This window comes from Elgaria multicarinata, chromosome 6, assembly GCF_023053635.1.
Source record: "Elgaria multicarinata webbii isolate HBS135686 ecotype San Diego chromosome 6, rElgMul1.1.pri, whole genome shotgun sequence".
In the NCBI taxonomy this organism is placed as follows: Eukaryota; Metazoa; Chordata; class Lepidosauria; order Squamata; family Anguidae; genus Elgaria; species Elgaria multicarinata.
In genome coordinates, this window is record NC_086176.1 from 27249728 (window position 1) to 27265644 (window position 15917).

The 15917-nt window shown below is 40.4% G+C and overlaps 1 protein-coding gene across 1 annotated transcript in view; it reads right to left on the reverse strand.

Moving 5' to 3' along the window:
• Positions 1-11734: 11734 nt before the first annotated feature.
• The window catches only part of UGCG (UDP-glucose ceramide glucosyltransferase), a 36251-nt gene continuing 32068 nt past the window's right edge, over positions 11735-15917 (reverse strand). Inside the window, exons 8-9 of the mRNA XM_063129179.1 lie at positions 15458-15647; positions 11735-14249 (exon numbers count right to left, since the gene is read on the reverse strand). Coding sequence (XP_062985249.1) covers positions 14079-14249; positions 15458-15647 — 361 coding nt within the window. The 3' untranslated portion in view covers positions 11735-14078. The remainder of the gene's footprint in view (positions 14250-15457; positions 15648-15917) is intronic.

The window sequence follows — 15917 nt, forward strand, 5'->3', positions numbered from 1 at the left end:
CCTCGCAGGGGGAGAAACTTTTTTTTTAAAGCTCTCATTTTGAAATTGACTGGAGGCATAATTAACATGCATGCAGTTTTGCTTTGATTACATAGTCACTTTTGAATCAGATGACAAATCACTCGCTTGCCCTTAGAAGGCAGGGGATTATAATATTGTTTCCAAACCTACTGATAGCTTGTGCAGTTTTTCTTTCTGATGGTTTAAAACTGATCTAATCTACACCAAGCAGGATATTGCACTATGAAACTGGTATATAAAAGGAAGGAGCCATACCAAGCAGGGTATAAGCACTATGAAAGTGGCATATGGTAGGTGTCAATGGGCCTCAACAGTTGTCAGTGCACTTCAATACCGCTATAAAGCAGTAGTGTGGCTCCTGCCTTTTATATACCGCTTTCATACCACTTTCATAGTGCAATATCCTGCTCAGTGTAAATTAAGCCCTGGAGGCACAACATTATTCTTGGGGCCAAACTACATGGGATGCTGTTATTGGATCTCCTAAAAAATGTTTAAATTAAAAGCAGCCATGGGCTCAACTATGTGTGAGAGTGTTTGTGTGTGTAATTGTATGGAGATGGTGGCACTGGAAGAGAAATGCTAGGGGGATGGGGGGAATATTCTTATATTCCTGTCTTTAACACAAGGGATTACTTTAACCAGGAAGAGCATGAGTAAAGGGGTTAAACAGAGATCTGACCATGGATCTCTCACAACACATTAAGTTTTGTCTCTTCCCTCTCTCTCCCCCCATCTCTCTCTTCTCCAGTCAGAGCAATTTGATTGTGGCTGTTAAGTGGATGTGTTATTTGCAATCGTACATAAAGCACATTAGCAAACCTAATGTTGCATTTAATCATGGTGGTGACTTTTGATGGAATGGTCTTGCCAGTTTGTTCAGGTTTTTTTTTTTTAAAAAAAAATCTGCATTATGACTCATCACATAGTAGTCTCTTTGCCAAAAGCTTCACATTAGGTTGTTTATGTTTACAACCCTGAATTTCCTTAATGGCTCATTTATCTGGACGTTTCTCCTACAGTGGCTTCTTCTAAGAACTATTGCTTATTTATTCATTTTTTCATGGCATTTATATCCCATCCTTTTTTCCTCCAAAGAACCCAAGGCAGCATACATAATCTTCCTCTCCATTTTATCCTCACAACAACCACCCTGTGAAGTAGGTTGGGCTAAGAGCCTGTGACTGGCCCAAAGTCACCTAATGAGCTTCCATGGCCGAGTGGAGACTAGAACCTGGATCTCCCAACTCCCAGTCCAACGCTCTAACCACTACACCACAATCGCTCGAATTATTGCTCTTATCTGGTCCGTCTGAGTTGATAGGTTTTTCTCTCCACATATTTGATAGGCAGACAAAAATATATGAAAATGGCGGCTAGGTGGTTAAGTTTGCTTTGGATTTATCATGTTGGGAGGGGCAGGAGGGCAAGGGGTGGTGGAAATGCTACACATGGCAGCACTATGTTCAGCAGATCTAGAACAAAGATCCTCTGAATTAAATAAATAAATAAATAAATAAATAAATAAATAAATAAATAAATAAATTCATCCAGTGATCTCCCCCACACCAAAGGCAAGCCTTGAGGCAGCAAAAACAAGCAGCAGGTAGAAAACTCATGGTGGCAGCAGCAGCACAACCAACAGATGCAGAGTCATCAGGTAAGGCCCTTGGTTGATGACAAGCTACAAGGGGTCTGCTGAAAGTGGCTGAGAAGAGCCATGCTTGTATTCTAAAGATCTGCAGTCAGTAGAAGAAAAGAAAAAGGTGTTGTTTGTCCAGAAACTTGGCAACAGCTCTGAGAGCAAGGAGCTGGAGGAGACATCCCAAGACTAGAAGACGGATTTGCTCAGGAAAGTAGGATGGTTGTAACATTTCATAGTTCGCATCAGTTTGACTATTATGTCTCCCTCTTCCCTTGCCCAAGAATACTTAGGGATTGCTGTTTCACAAGGGTGATCAGAGGAGAATCCCTGGTCCCCTCCACAGAACTACATTCCCTAGTGTAAGTGACTATTCATATTCATTGCTATTTTATTTTCATAAGAATAAAAAGGGGGAAATACACAGGTAGTATCATCCCATAAAGAAGGCTACAGACAGAACATAGTTAATATCCTCAGCAAACCCCTTCCTATGATTTAATTTATTAAAGGGTTTCAATTAATGTGGAGATTGTACATTCTCCCAGAGTCTTTTGTAATGAACCATTTTTATTACCACCACGGTTTGCCAAGTGCTTTCAGAGCCAATCATCCACAGTAGGTAAGTTTGGTCGCTTCCAATATTTTGCAACTATTACACAGGCAGTAATTAACAAGATGGCCCTTTTCCCTAGATTGCTCAAGTAGCTCTATGCCTCGTTTTAAAGCAATGATTTCCTCTGCAATCACTTTGGGTTAAATCCAATGTTGCGTTGTGCTTATGCAACAGGAGTTTCCCTTGCTCAGTGTGCTCAATGCTGTAGCCTGCTCCTATGCTCCTCCTATGTGTTCCAGAGTGTTCCCCAACTGTCTGGAGCAGATTTGGGAGCGCAAGGAGGAAGAGAAATTCATTTCACCAGCAGTTTCCATTCTGCTAGCAGATGGCCAGGGTTGGATATAACTCTTTGATGTCAGCAATGTTTCTTGAAAGTTATTACATATTTACATGGCCACCAAATATGACTGAAGCCCTTTTTCCCCCTTACTTTGCCAACACCTTAAATTAGCTAAACCACTTTTTTAGAGTTCCATGGTACCACATGTAGATCATTTTAGTAAGAAATTCTTTAGATGAAATATGCAACAGTCAATTACTTCATTGCATTTATGCCAAATTTTGAACAGTTTTTGCAAGATAACTTCATGCTGAATTTTTCTTCCAACTATTAAACTGCTTCATGTTGGTAGTGTAGATATATGCCCTTAGCTTCTCAGATCCTGTAGGGTAGGTGAGGAACTGGTGGCTCTCCAGATGTTGTTGGACTTCAACTCCTGCAAGACCCAGAAACATGACCAATGGGAGTTGTAGTCCAACCACATCTGGAAGGACACAGGTTTCCCACCTCTGCTCTAGGGCCAGCTCACTTTATTTATTTATTTATTTATTTATTTATTTATTTATCATATTTATACCCCGCTCCTCAGCCAAAAAAGGCTCTCAGAGCGGCTTACACTTAGCAAAAAAGACAGTCCCTGCCCTCAGGTTTACAGTCTAATAAAGACATGACACACAAGGAACAGGAGTTCAGGAGGGAGGGAGGGGGGAGGAGAGAGAGAGAGTCCAACAGGAGCAGACCATGATGTTTCTTCTGCCTGCTCCTGTCCCCTTGCTCTTTCTTCTTCCCCACAGGGCCAAGATGACAGTTTGCCCTGTGGGGGTGGGGGAAGAGTGGAACAGGAGCAGGCCATGATGTTTCTTCTGCCTGCTCCTGTCCCCACAGGGCCAAGATGACAGTTTGCCCTGTGGGGGTGGGGGAAGAGTCCAACAGGAGCAGGCCATGATGTTTCTTCTGCCTGCTCCTGTCCCCTTGCACTTTCTTCTTCCCCACAGGGCCAAGATGACAGTTTGCCCTGTGGGGGTGGGGGAAGAGTCCAACAGGAGCAGGCCATGATGTTTCTTCTGCCTGCTCCTGTCCCCTTGTTCTTTCTTCTTCCCCACAGGGCCAAGATGACAGTTTGCCCTGTGGGGGTGGGGGAAGAGTCCAACAGGAGCAGGCTATGATGTTTCTTCTGCCTGCTCCTATCCCCTTGCTCTTTCTTCTTCCCCACAGGGCCAAGATGACAGTTTGCCCTGTGGGGGTGGGGGAAGAGTCCAACAGGAGCAGGCTATGATGTTTCTTCTGCCTGCTCCTGTCCCCTTGCTCTTTCTTCTTCCCCACAGGGCCAAGATGACAGTTTGCCCTGTGGGGGTGGGGGAAGAGTGCAACAGGAGCAGGCTATGATGTTTCTTCTGCCTGCTCCTGTCCCTTGTTCTTTCTTCTTCCCCACAGGGCCAAGATGAAAGTTTGCCCTGTGGGGGTGGGGGAAGAGTGCAACAGGAGCAGGCCATGATGTTTCTTCTGCCTGCTCCTGTCCCCACAGGGCCAAGATGACAGTTTGCCCTGTGGGGGTGGGGGAAGAGTCCAACAGGAGCAGGCCATGATGTTTCTTCTGCCTGCTCCTGTCCCCTTGCACTTTCTTCTTCCCCACAGGGCCAAGATGACAGTTTGCCCTGTGGGGGTGGGGGAAGAGTCCAACAGGAGCAGGCCATGATGTTTCTTCTGCCTGCTCCTGTCCCCTTGTTCTTTCTTCTTCCCCACAGGGCCAAGATGACAGTTTGCCCTGTGGGGGTGGGGGAAGAGTGCAACAGGAGCAGGCTATGATGTTTCTTCTGCCTGCTCCTATCCCCTTGCTCTTTCTTCTTCCCCACAGGGCCAAGATGACAGTTTGCCCTGTGGGGGTGGGGGAAGAGTCCAACAGGAGCAGGCTATGATGTTTCTTCTGCCTGCTCCTGTCCCCTTGCTCTTTCTTCTTCCCCACAGGGCCAAGATGACAGTTTGCCCTGTGGGGGTGGGGGAAGAGTGCAACAGGAGCAGGCTATGATGTTTCTTCTGCCTGCTCCTGTCCCTTGTTCTTTCTTCTTCCCCACAGGGCCAAGATGACAGTTTGCCCTGTGGGGGTGGGGGAAGAGTCCAACAGGAGCAGGCCATGATGTTTCTTCTGCCTGCTCCTGTCCCCTTGCTCTTTCTTCTTCCACACAGGGCCAAGATGACAGTTTGCCCTGTGGGGGTGGGGGTAGAGTCCAACAGGAGCAGGCCATGATGTTTCTTCTGCCTGCTCCTGTCCCCTTGCACTATAAACTGCTCCATGCGTTTGGGCGCACAGTTACACAAAAGACACCTCGGGGGGGGACACCTCATTACACCAGTTTTAAAATCTCTTCACTGGTTGCCAATTAGTTTCCAGGCAAAGTATAAAGTGTTGGTTAGTACCTTTAAAGCCCTACATGGTTTGGGTCCAGGCTACCTGCAGGATCACCTTCTCCCATACAATCTGCCCTGCACACTCAGGTCCTCTTGGAAGAATCTACTTCAGTCAGCCAAAATTAGGCTGACAAGTATTACCCAGAGGACCTTCTCTTCTGCTGCTCCCAGACTGTGGAATGGCCTGCTAGAGTAGACACATCAACTTAATAGTCTTTTAGCATTTAAGAAAGCTATAAATCTATTCCAGCAGGCCTATCAAATGGAATTTTAATGATGTTTTTAGGACGTTTTAATAATGTATACTATGTTTTTAATTCAGTTTTATGTATTTTATGCTTCTTGTTGTTCCCCGCCTCAATCCAGACGGAGAGGCGGGTAAGAAATAAAATTATTATTATTATTATTATTATTATTATTTATTATTATTATTATGTCAATGCTCTGATTTCTACACGGGATGGGCCTACAGTAGTCATTTCTATAATCGCTACCTGCTGAAAAATTGCTACAAATGTCTATCCATTAATTATGTATCTTTCCCTGATTCTATAATATGATATCAAAGTCAAAGTGCAGACTTAGATGCCTATTTTTAACCCACTACCTCTCTGAAAATGCTCTTACGTATTGACTGCCTTACATTACTTATACCTTTTCATTTCTCTCTATAACCTCATGATTACACCTTGCAATTACTGCATGCTCACTAGCAAACAGACCTGAGCATGAAAAATTTCAGAGACAAGCTTTTATGGCCTGTTTTTTATGCAACTGCAAGGAAGTTTCTTACTCTCATTCTCCTTGTGTTTACACTTGTCTTTGTAAAGACAAAAAACAACTCTTATTATTCTTTTATTTTTAAAAGTGTGATGGAAATGCTGGTAGCCATTTATAAAGATTACATTCTTATCTAGTCATATTTTCAGCACTGCAAAACATGATGAGGAATGCATTAGTGAGGCAATTTAGGGCACAACCCTATTTTGGCAGCCATAGGCATAGGATTGCGTCTTTAGACAATATTTTACAGAAAAGTCAATACAGGGAGGTGCAGTGGCCACAGCATTGAATTTGGATATAGGGAAACCGAGGCTTAAATTTACAGTTAGCCCTAATTCCATTGGGCCTGCAGTGTAGGGGGTGGCCCCCCCACATCATACCCCCAACATAATCCTGAGAGGCAAGCTACCATTACCTGCAAGTTAGTATGTTTAAGTTTACAGCTGCAGTATCTTTGAGTGCAGTGAGCTTTACTACTGAGTGGTTACTTGGTGCTACTCTCAGTTACTTGGAGGAAGGGCAGGATGCCAATGTACCAAAATAACTATTTCAGAAAGTTGCAGCAGAAAGCATAAGATTCACACCATTAGTATGATTATTATGGCATAAAATATAATGGAGGCACTCCTCCACAATGCAGCACAGAATTAGGCATCTACAAAGTCCTATGAGATTTGAGTATGCATAATTTCTGTTGAAGCCCTGGTCTCACTATGAAAAAGAGAGATGGAAAGGATCCTCTTGCAAGCATCCTTTCCCTTGGTGTATTGCGGGGAAGCTGTGGAGCAATGAAACGATTAGAATGCAAGTGGCGCAAATGTCACGGTAAATACGGTCAAACACAAGAGAGGGAACACTTATCAGGCCAACGTTTTGGCAGTGATAGTATGCTTCTTTTTCACCACTGTGGTGTTAAGTAGTCATCCAGCAGAGCTGGTCTGGTTGGATAGGCCTCTGATACAACTTCACCCTGCAAGGCAGCCATCCCATCATATCTGGAGAGTGACAAGTTGAGAAAGGCAGTTGTATGTTAGCACCCTTGGTCACCTGCTATGATAAGCCATTCTGGCGCCATACTTTGAACAGTTCCTTTGGAGGCATCCAGAGTACAAAGCAGGTTATTTGGGATCAGTTTCAGTTACTGTGGCCTGGGCTACTAAAAGAGCTCATCAAGTCCATCTTGGCCATAGGGGATTGGCTGGGTGGGTCTGGAAAGTGAACCGCCCAGAGAGCTTCAGCCATTGGGCGGTATAAACATGCAATAAATAAATAAATAAATAAATAAATAAATAAATAAATAAATGCCTGTTCGCAAGAGGGTGGGGTCCCAGCCGATGAACAAAGCAGGCGGTGACAGTCAAGTCCAGACATTCTTGGAAGAAATTATCTAGACCTATTTCAATTTGGCTTTGGCACTGAAATGGCCTCAGTTGCAGTGGTGGATAAATTCTGTTGGGAGAGAGAAAGGAGTATTATATGTTCCTGTAAGTTCTTGATATCTCAGCAATTTTAAATATCCACTGGTCTGCTTCTGGACCAACTCTGTGGGTTGTGGGAGGCATGTGGGAGGTTGTTCTGCTCTTACTTGCAGATTCAGTTTCAGAAAGTATTATTAGGAGGTTTCTGCTTGACCACAAGTTTCACAGGAGTCCATGTTATCTATCATGCTTTCCATATATTCACCAGCAGATTTGGGATGAGGTGTCATCAGTATGCTGATGAGACCTATCTCTCCATGATATCTGAGTCAGTCTGTGAAGGTGCTGAACCACTGCCTGGATCTGGTAGTGGTTTGAATGAGGACCAAAAAACTGAAGTTAAATCTTGGTAAATAGTTCTCAGGTCTAGGAAACTGAGTTTTTCCCCGTGATTTTGAACACAGTTACACTTTCCCTCAAAGAACAGGAGCACAATTTGGGAGTATACCTTGGGTGCTTCCAGGTGAGGATTTTATTGCACCATTGTCCTCTCTCATTCACAAAATTTAGGGTGTGGGACAGACACTGTTGTCTTCCACTCATAAACCTCCCGTGTATTCCATTCCCACTGCTGCTGCTTTTTTCTTACCATGGAAAATCTGTTAAGAAATAAAAGACCTCATGGCACAAAGCTTCACAATGCCTTTTAATAGTTAGCACCAGAACTCCTTTGTCTGGAAGCACCCCCAGATATAATTTTGTCACTAGAAGCCCAGATGGTCTCAATGGCACAGAGGGCCTTTTACCAACTTCACCTGGTTTGCCAGCTATAGCCGTTTTTGGATAAAGATAGTCTGGCCATAGTGATCTGATCCTGTAACTTCCCTGTTGGGATTTCTAAAATGTGTTATCTGTAGGGCTGCCCTTAAGGAAGACTTGGAAACTTTGATTGATGCAGAATTCTACTGCAACAATTTTGACTGGTAGTGCTACATTTGGGTGTTTTACTCCAACTTTGAAAGAACTTCATTGTCTGCCTGTTCTCTTCTGGGCTTAATTCAATGTGCTGCAACTTACCTTTAAATTCCTTAATAGCTTGGAACCCTAATATCTAAAAGAGCATCTCTTTCCATGTCAACTTGCCTGTGCTTTATGATCTTCTGCCAAGGCCTTTCTCTGGGTGCACACTTTTATCAGAGGCATCTCAGACCAGCTATAGAATGGTTACCAGGCTCCTATGTTGCAACCTTTTGGCACTAGGCCAAAACATTCTTACTCAATAAGCATGTTAATTTTTTGTAAACTTTTTAATTGTTAAGTATTTTATCTGCTGTTTTATCATTTAGAGAGATAATTTATTGTACACCCCCCTGAAAGCCTGATAGGATGGAAGGTGGAATATAATAAAAACACACATTTCTGCCTATGTATCTCATCCAAGTTAAAATTAACACCTGATTATTTGTCCAGGGATGACAAGGTTACTGCTCCATCCTCTCTACAGCTGGTAATCCCTTCAAAGAATCTATAGTTGTGGTTCACCATTACAGACAAGCTCTTTCAGATATGATAATTTCAGAAATGTCAGTGTTCTGGATTACCTAAGAGTCCCTTTTTTAGCACAGCAAAGACAAATGGGAAAGTAACGATAAATATTCAGGTTCAAACACTTTTCATGAAAAGCTTTTTTCTTTCTTTTTAAAGATGTAGCCTTAAAAAGAATGAACTGTACAGGAAAAAAACATGTAAAAAAACCTGTCATCAACTCTTTTTATCTACTTCTCTTGCAGTAGCTCTTTTTATCTAGAATCATAGAATCATAGAATAGCAGAGCTGGAAGGTTTATACAAGGCCATCTAGTCCAACCCCCTGCTCAATGCAGGAATCCACCCTAAAGCATCCCTGACAGATGGTTGTCCAGCTGCCTCTTGAAGGCCTCTAGCGTGGGAGAGCCCACAACCTCCCTAGGTAACTGATTCCATTGTCGTACTGCTCTAACAGTCAGGAAGTACTTCTCTTCAGTAAGGAATCTACTTCCCTTCCATTTTGCTTCACAGTCTTGTTAGTTATCATTCATTTAAATCCTGAGATTTTATCACTTATTATTATATGTCACTTGTATCTTACATAACCAAATATGAAAGAAGGGCATGAGGTAAGGAGGTGTGAAACAGTCTCATCCAGATATTAGTGGTATTTTATTTTGTAGCTTAATCTGTTTCCCTTTGATTATGCCCAAAATAACACCACCCACATCTTAATGGTTTTGCCCCTCCTTAAAAAGAAACAGGTATAAAATAGAGAGAAACCCAGTATGCAAATGTGAGCCTAGATTGAAGAACACAACATGGTATTCATCAGAAGTATGGCAGCCTTTCAATGCCGACCAAGTTCTCTCTAGTATGGTGACCATATGAAAAGGAGGACAGGGCTTCTGTATCTTTTACAGTTGTATTGAAAACGGAATTTCAGCAGGTGTCATTTATATATATGGGGAATCTGGGGAAATTTCCTCTTCATCACAGCAATTAAAGCTGCAGGTGCCCTGCCCTCTTTTAAATCTGGTCACTCTAGTATAGCTCCTGCAACTTTAACTGTTGTGATGAAGAGGAAATTTCACCAGGTTCTCCATATATACAAATGACACCTGCTGAAATTCCCTTTTCTATGCAACTGTTAAAGATACAGGAGCCCTGTCCTCCTTTTTATATGGTCACCCTACTCTCTAGTGTTCTACGGGCAGGAGTTTTAGAACTAAAAACCATTCCTAGGTTAAGCGTAACTGTGCAATTTTGCATTGGCTATGTTTGCAAGACACAATAATTCTAAAGAACTGTGTCTTATCATGATCAAGGCAGAGTGCTGTGCATCCTCCCCAATCACTCCCACTGCAAGCATGAGCGGCTAAACCTGGTGTGCAGAACCCCCCAGGCCACAGGTCTAATCTTGTTCATTGGACTCTGCAGTCCAGCCAACTGAGTCTCCTCGGGTCAGTCCACAGGACACGACTTGGCCTCCAAGTCCTGCCCTGTGGAGGTATCCTTGCAGGCGGCACTGAGAAGAGCAGCTGCTTTTCCCAGAGCCATCTAAGTCTTCCTTGACATGCCTCTCACTGATCCAGATGCCACAGCCCAATGCTTCATTGGGATGGAAGACATTTTCAAGGATGGCATGCCCATTCAAATACCCAATATATGCAAAAATGAATACCATAGCTCAGTGTGATAGAACATATGCTTTGCATGCAGAAGGTCTCAGGTTTGATCCCTGGCTTCTCCAGGTAGGGCAAGGAAAGAATCCTGCCTGAAACCCTGGGAAGCCGCTGCCAGTCAGTGACAACAATACTGGGCTCAATGGACCAAGGGTCTAACTCAGTATAAGACAGCTTCCTATGTTCCTAGTATGAAAACGAGAGGTGTGCACTCCACAGTAAGGTTAGTGAGGGCTATAAAATATTTTTCAGAGACAGTATCTGACCTTGTTTAACATTTTCTAGTGAACCACATATGTAAAACTAAAGAGATGCTATTAAGATTTTATATTACATTATGAACATGCACAAACATTTTTTTTTTAGTTATCTAATTCAATTGGTATCTTACAATCAACAGTGGGAACATTTTCTTAATGTAGCATATATTCATTCATATGCAAGAACTATGAAAATTAAAATGAGTTGATTTCAAAAGAGTAGATGCAAGGAGAGATCCATATAAAGAAATGTTTTGGTATTATCACTGTATGTTGATGACAAGTCTGATTCTTTCAACCCAAATCCTGTCTTAACTGCTTTGCTTTCCCATGTAACTCAAGTAATTCAACTTTAAAATATACTGGTGTGGCCAAATGCAAAATTGATGCGAGAATGAAAATCTAGTCAACTATAATTCATTTCAGATCCTTTCCAGCCCACATTTTAAAGATAAAATATCTGTTTTGCTTGTTTGTATACCACCTCAGTTACTGAGCAACTTCCTTGAGACGTGACAACATAAAAACACATAGCATTTCAACTTAAATAAATGGGCAACTATTGAAGTGCATGAAATTCAGATAATAAAGCATATAAAAATGAAGCAATTTTTAAAATGCACAGTCATGAAAACTATCCAATACAAATCCCAATAATATATATATATGAATTAAACAATTGAATTGTTTATTTGGAATGCATCCACTAGACAAGGTATCTTGTATTAGTCTGGTATAAACATATGTTCCTGTAGCAAACCTATACAGGTCCATCCACTCTGCAGTTGAGTTGGAAAACTACTGAATTCAGAAAAACCTCCCAAACTTATTTGTAGTAAAATATTTACAAATTCCAACTCTGACTTCAAGGGAGTTTCTACATTTTAGAGACAACCACCTATGTATGCATATTTGTACAAAAAAATCCCTTATTAGATCAGATTTGTAATTATGGAGGTGTGTGTGTGTGTGAGAGAGAGAGAGAGAGAGAGGGGAGGGCAATGCAAATTATACAGGATGGAAAGATTACATATGAAAAGCATTTAAAGGAATGTCAAGGAGAGAAAGGCGATAAATAGATTCACTTTCTCAAAACATTTGATTGTATTCAAAATTTATTTTTAAACAAAACAAGACAATAATTTTAAATAAACAATGGTATTCTTAACATGTTGACAGACAGTTTTAAATTAGCCATTCTGTCACAGTGCCCTCCTACAATTTCTTCAAAGTATTAATTTTCATTTCATAATCAACCCAAACTTCTTATATAAGAAATCAAGTTGCTCATTTAAGTGAGCATCAGTTTCCTTTCAATGATAAAGGTTTCACTAATGCCCGCACACACACACACACACACACACACAATTCTTCAAAGCTAACACACACACTCACGAACACACTGAAGTCTGTCCAGCCTTTTTGGTTTTTGTGTTACACTGCCTGCATGGTGATCAGCATCAAGCCAAACCAGGTATGCATCACTTTAGCAGTGCAATGGATGGCATCAACCAAACTTCACAAAAATACAAACATTATAAGCAAAACTAAGCTAGATAACAGTGATAACAATGAAAATGATAAAAACACAACTTGTGCAGGGTCATAACCAGACTAGTTTGAGTGCAACCTTCCTCAGGAAGCAGTTCTTCCTGATTCACATGTAAAGAATGGAACACACATTAAAGCCTCTGTTCATAAAAAAGATGCCCTTCAAAACAAATCCTGTAATGTCATAAGGCAAACAAAGCAAATGAGGGATGTTGGTCTGGGGAATGTTTCATAGGTTTTGTGTACACACCAAATATGTGCGTGCACAAATATGCACACCATTACAATACAGTGTGTATACTAGACAATTAAATGGACTGGCTCAGTAAATTGGAAAAATCCATTTCTATAAATACTCATAATTATTTATAATATGCTACAGATTATGTTATTTGTCACAGAAATCTCATCACCTAGGATTTAGAGCTACCATATTGGCAATGCACTTAGTAACAGACCTTTATGGTGACAACATGCCATGCCCATTTGGAAGAAAAAGCAGCATAAATACAATTATAAAAGAAAACAAAAGGCTTATGCAGTGTCCCTCTCAATTTTGCTTTGTGATCAGAGTCACTTTTAAACAAGTCCAGTTCACCATGTTAAGAGTGATCCCACAGTGGGGTTGGAGAACAAGCTATTAAGGAGACAGAGAAATAGAGAGAGGGTAAGAGACAGCATGCATTTACAACTTGTTTATAATCTAGTCTTTTTTGTCATTACAACTTGAATACAAAATTCCAATTGAGAGACCAGATTAAATGAAGGAAAAAAGCCAAAAGTAGACCTAGTTTGATAGTTAAAGCTTACAATTTCATATCAGTAACAGCAAACTCATCTTGCCTTTTAATATACTGACAAGTATCTATTGCAATTTCATATATTTAAGGATGACTAGTGTATAGAGAGACCTATGCCCACTTAAAAAAAGATATTAAATGCCTGCATCATGAAGTTACATTCTTAAGAAGACAGTGTGTAAGAAAATAGCTCATATGTGAAATGTTTCTGAAATGCATTACCCCTCCCCATAACTATCAAACATTCACTCACACAGAAACAAAAAAATACCCCTTTTAAAAAGTCAAGATGGGAATGAAGGAGAAGATTAGCTAGGCTAATTACAGCACAGTGATTAAAAATGGTTCAAGACAGAACCAATTAGAGTTGGCCAAAAGATGCCCTCTAGGCATAGCTAACCATTAATTCTTCCGACTCACCACATCAAAGTTTGGGCTCATTGCAGTGAGATCAAAATTATTTAATCTATATGTCCACACATAGATAGAAATTTCCAGCTTTTACTTTTTTGTAAGGCTTAGTTACCTATTTATATTTGCTCTGCAGAAACGACAAGAGGTAGGCATAGATCATCTAAAAAGCTTCTCTCCTTGTGCCCCACCACTTGTGCTTTCCAAAGCTAACTGCACTTGTACAAAAATGTTGTTAGCCTTTCAATGGTACAATCCATTTGGGACAAATTCATAGCTGTCCTTTCACAACTCCCATTTATTTCCAATGGACCTGTGTAGAAGATATTCCCAGTGGATCATATCCTTTGATTAACAGAGAGTAGTTTTTACTATACTGAAAGATACTGTCTTTAGAGCTTGCTGCAGAACATTCCTAAGAAATATGAATCCTGGAACCAATTCTCTTGATTTGATTTGTACATAAAAACAAGGTACCATTTGGCCAAGACTACAGATGTACTTTTTTCACAGATGCAAGTGCCATGCAAAATAAATTAAAGAACAGATACGAAAACATACAGGTAATAAAACTATTGAAGGTAGATCTTTTAAAAGCATTTATATAAACATAATTTATAATACTTTCTTTTTTCTCCTTTTTTTTCTTTTCTTGAAATACACAGTCACAAAGCTGTGGCTATACATCAAGGATCTCCTCTGCAGTGCCTCCACAGCGTAATCTGTAGCGTCCTGTCCTCCAACTAATTGTAGGATCCCACAAAGCCGAGAGGAAAATGTATATCGTCATAGACTCTCTGATGAACCATGCAACTGCATAGTCAAGTTTTGAAAAACACAGTGCACCACCCTGGGGATTATACAAATACAAACTCATCTTTAGAGGCAAAGTTAACAACTAAAATAAATATTTACTTAGCCAACACAAAAAGTGACATTACTGTAAGATATAAAAACAACACTGTTGGGTCAATTTTCTTGCCAACTCTTTAGCCACATTAGCTTCTCAATAGTACAAGCAAAGCCATAGCTAACATTTGAAAAACAATTATTCTATACACAATTCAATAAGTTTCTTTCCATGGGCATATACATGAAATTCAATCAAGAGCTTAACTTCTTATTATTATTATTATTATTATTATTATTATTATTATTATTATTATAAATTATTTCTTACCCGCCTCTCCGTTTGGATCGAGGCGGGGAACAACAATAAGTATAAAATACGTAAAACTGAATTTAAAACATAGTGTACATTATTAAAACATCCTAAAAACATTCTAAAATTCCACTGGATAGGCCTACTGGAATAGATCAGTCTTTATAGCTTTCTTAAATGCTAAAAGACTATTAAGTTGATGAGTCTCCTCCTCTCGTATTTGATGCTGGCTGCTATACTTAAGAACATATGTAGTTGCCTTCTGCCAAATCAAACTATTGGTCCATCTTCCTGGTGATGAGAAGGTACCTTCTGCATGCCAATCAGAAGAGCTATGGGTTCTCTCAGAGGAGCTGATTCATCCACAACTAGCTGAACAGTGAAGGTAACTGCAGGCTGTTGCAGTGTTATTTTTCTCTGCTTACCTATATACTACTATTCAAGAAGTACATAGGTAAGCAGAGAGAAAATGCTTGAAGATGCCACCTTCTTTGCCAAGACAGATGAGTCAAACACCCCAAAGGGACAGTGGCATACTTGAAGGCTTTTAACCATAACTTTCAAAACCATCTCAATTAAGCTTGTCAATAAATTAGTTACTTGTTCTTGGTTCATGCTTTTATATAGGCTAAGTCAGCCAACCAGTTAATCCAATGAAGACATAAATTGTATCTTTCCACCTATCACAACACATTATATTAAATAAATTTGGTTAAAAAGTTAAGTTAGAGAATATTTTATTGCACAGTGCTGTTTAAAACCTATTTACAATCCTTCTGAACTAATCAGGGGATTTTTTAAAAGTGCTGTAATATTAAAGCAGCTAATACCATCCACTGATGTTAATTTAAAATGTATGCTGTTCTAAATATAAGTCTCTGATCAATACAACCTACCTGGACACCCCTGAGTTGAATGTAGTCAAATATAAACCATGCCAAACAGTGACACATAAAAAACACCATTATATCCCATCTGAACACATGGTGGACTGCCCATCCAATAATTAAACTTGCTACAAAGCACTCAGATATTGGTTCACAGATTATTGTGGCTGGAAGCATGTTGATCCGTAGCTTGGACCACCTATAATAGAGAGGGGGAAAACGTTGTTTAAATCAGACAGTACTTGTCAAGCTATAATAGACGTATGGATTTCTGTATTCAGAGGCTGACAGTTAAAGTTAACCAAGTTTCACGTGCAGTGAAAGAAGGTGGGAATAGCAGACTCAGGGGAACTCACATTTTTCAGAAGGATAAATATATTATTTTAGAAATGCCTCTAATGAGGGGGAGGAACTGCAACTCCCCAAACAGTTCAATGAGAAGTGAGTGCTCAGTGGCTGCAGAAAGATG